The 3538-nt window shown below is 40.4% G+C and overlaps 1 protein-coding gene across 1 annotated transcript; it reads left to right on the forward strand.

Moving 5' to 3' along the window:
* The first annotated feature begins 824 nt into the window (after positions 1 to 824).
* LOC121804616 (T-complex protein 1 subunit delta-like) lies at positions 825 to 2714 on the forward strand. Its single transcript, XM_042204225.1, has one exon. It carries the CDS (start codon positions 920 to 922, stop codon positions 2516 to 2518), a length of 1599 nt encoding a protein of 532 aa, XP_042060159.1. The 5' UTR covers positions 825 to 919; the 3' UTR covers positions 2519 to 2714.
* The last annotated feature ends 824 nt before the right edge of the window (positions 2715 to 3538 follow it).

Raw genomic sequence — 3538 nt, forward strand, 5'->3', positions numbered from 1 at the left:
AGAGTGCAAGTAACTTGGGACGCTCAAAAAGGAAATAGTGCGAATAGTGCGGGACGGAGGGAATACTAACTTTTTTGTTCTTTATAATGAATTGAGTCTCAATTCACACTAACTAAATTTCAACAATTTTTTCTTTATATTTTTGTCATACTTTGCACTATAATTCATGTTATTCTAAGATGTGTTATTTTTATGGGATGGAATAAATATATACTGCCTCCCCCATGCTATTCTCACTATTTATTTTATGATCAAAAATTCAGGATTGAGTATTTAGTGTAATTAAAGTACTAAGTGTAATAAGAGAATAGAACACACAATGAACCCTAATATCTTAATGAAATACCCTAATTCTTATTTATAATAGAAATTGTACAAGTAGATTGAGATCGAGGCGAAATTAAAAAATGCAAATAGAACGAATGTAGTATTTTTAAAATTTAGAATTTAAATTACACATTTAATTTTTTTATGAGATCGGATTATGCAACAATGCTCTAGATGGCTAAGTAGATAAAATATGAAAGAATTATAAATATATGAAATGTAAAGGGTTTATATATATTGTGCGTCAATATTGAAATATACTCCCTCTATCCCATTAGAAATGAAACGTTTTCCTTTTTGGTCTGTCCCATTAAAAATGAAATGTTTCTAAAAATGGAAATAATACTCTCTCTACTTTTTCTTCTCTCTTACTTTACTCTCTATTCATTAACTCACAAAACAACACTACATAAAATCTCGTGCCGAAAAGCAAATGTTGCATATTTAATGGGACGGAGGGAGTATATTGTTCCCAAATTTGCATTATTATCGCACAGCCCTTTCAACCCTAACTAGAAATCTCTTTGGCACTCACTCTCACTCTCTCTAGGGTTTTGCTTTTCAATTCACATCCTCTCAATACTCCCAAACAATGGCATCCGCGGCGGTGGCAAAGGCGAAGCCCACAGAGACCTTCGTCGACAACAAGCGTAAAGACGACATCCGGATGGCGAACATCGCAGCGGCGCAGGCGGTTGCGGATGCCGTGCGGACCAGCCTCGGCCCCAAGGGTATGGACAAGATGATCTCCACCGCTTCCGGCGAGGTCATTATCACCAACGACGGCGCCACCATCCTCAACAAAATGGAAGTCCTCCAGCCGGCCGCCAAATTCCTCGTCGAGCTCTCCAAATCTCAGGACGTCGTCGCCGGAGACGGAACCACCACGGTCGTCGTCATCGCCGGCGCGCTGCTCAAAGCCTCGCTCATTCTATTGAATTCCGGTATTCACGCCACCGTCGTCTCCGATTCGCTCCACAAGGCTTCGATTAAGGCCGCCGAGATCCTCTCCGCGATGGCCGTACCCGTGGAGCTCTCGGATCGCGATTCGCTTGTGAAATCGGCGTCGACGTCGCTCAATTCTAAGGTTGTATCTCAGTACTCTTCTCTTCTAGCGCCGTTAGCTGTTGATGCTGTGCTTTCTGTGGTGGATTCTGAGAAACCTGATTTAGTTGATTTGAAAGATATTAAGATAGTGAAGAAATTAGGAGGAACTGTTGATGATACTGAATTGGTGAATGGACTTGTTTTTGATAAAAAAGTGAGTCATGCGGCCGGTGGCCCGACTAGGGTTGAAAATGCTAAGATAGCTGTGATACAGTTTCAGATTTCCCCACCGAAAACCGATATAGAACAGAGCATTGTGGTATCTGACTATTCTCAAATGGATAGGATTTTGAAGGAGGAGAGGAATTATATTTTAGGGATGATTAAGAAGATAAAAGCGACAGGGTGTAATGTGTTGTTGATTCAGAAGAGTATCTTGAGGGATGCTGTGACGGACTTGTCGTTGCATTATTTAGCCAAGGCTAAGATTCTAGTCATTAAGGACATTGAGAGGGATGAGATTGAGTTCATCACCAAGACGTTGAACTGTCTGCCGATCTCTAACATTGAGCACTTCCGCGTTGAAAAGATGGGGTCTGCTGATATCGTGGAGGAGGTGCCTCTGGGAGACGGTGGGAAGATTGTGAAGATTATGGGAATTAAGGACATGGGGAGGACAACGAGTGTGCTGGTCCGTGGCTCGAACCATCTGGTGCTTGATGAAGCGGAGAGGAGTTTGCACGATGCTTTGTGCGTGATAAGGTGTTTGGTTAACAAGAAGTATCTGATTGCTGGTGGCGGAGCACCTGAGATTGAGCTCTCGAGGCAGTTAGGAGCTTGGGCAAAGGTGCTGCAGGGAATGGAAGGGTACTGTGTCAAAGCTTTTGCTGAAGCACTTGAGGTGATTCCTTACACATTGGCTGAGAACGCAGGGTTGAATCCAATTGCCATCGTCACCGAACTCAGGAACAGGCATGCACAAGGTGAAATCAATGCAGGGATCAATGTGAGGAAAGGACAGATCACTAACATTTTGGAGGAGAATGTAGTGCAGCCCCTGCTCGTGAGCACAAGTGCAATTTCCTTGGCTTCAGAGTGCGTCCGGATGATCTTGAAGATTGATGACATAGTTACCGTGAGATAGAGCTGGTCTGTGATTTTAAAACTATTGGCTGCTTGAGTATTCATCTTAAGCTATTATATTTTGCTGTGTTTTGTTAGTTTTGCTCAATTTTGTGACATTTTGGCTGTTTTCAAGTAGACTCATTACGTTTTCTTGTGAATGATGTTACTAATCTTTCATGTTCTATTCAACCGACTTTCATTTCGGGTGTCGTAAATGGGAAGATATCATGTTACTACATTACCTTTTGCTATTATGTCTTTTGCTAGTACGGTGACACAGGCTGATTCTGGTTTTTAAGATTTCGAACAGATTATGGCTCTGCCTTTGCACATTTGTCTGATTTCACAGGAGGTAACCCCACTTAGGTAATTCACCGATTCTCTAATTTCCTAGCGATTCATTATTCGAGTAAATTAGTTGAAGCATCAATGCATTATCAATAGTGGTTCACTCGAGCTACTCCTACAACTCTGCACTTCTCCTCTAAGTTGTCAAATGCTTTTATGGGAATCTAGAAATATATGCTTAATTTTTCCCTAATTTTGAAGAGTTCTTGATTTAAAATTCATCATTGCTATTTGATATTCAGGAGTGTGATGAAGTGGCTTTCAGTTGTATAATTAGTTAGACAAAATTTGGTTTCTATGTGTGTTGAATAAGTTTTGATTCGTTTGCAGAGAAGATGATAGTGATAGAATTGGGTTTCGGTCGAACTTGGGGCTACACTATCCAGTATTTGGGGGTGTTACTAGATGAGTAGAATACTTGATTTTATAGTAAAATTGTTGCAGTTTTGATTGTTGTTTGTTAACTTTGGCCTCTTGGTTTATGTGATCTCAATTTTTTCCTGTATATTTGCGTGCATGTGTTTGTGATGGAGAGACACATAGGCATTCCATGTGTCTAATAGCCCGTAGGCCGTAGAAATATACTCCATCCATTTCATTAAAAATGCAACGTTTTTCTTTTTAGAGTTCTCTAATTAAAAGTGAAACGTTTCCTAAAATAAAAAAACACACTCTGCTTTTATATTTCTCT

The sequence above is a fragment of the Salvia splendens genome, chromosome 5 (genome assembly GCF_004379255.2).
Source record: "Salvia splendens isolate huo1 chromosome 5, SspV2, whole genome shotgun sequence".
Lineage (NCBI taxonomy): Eukaryota > Viridiplantae > Streptophyta > Magnoliopsida > Lamiales > Lamiaceae > Salvia > Salvia splendens.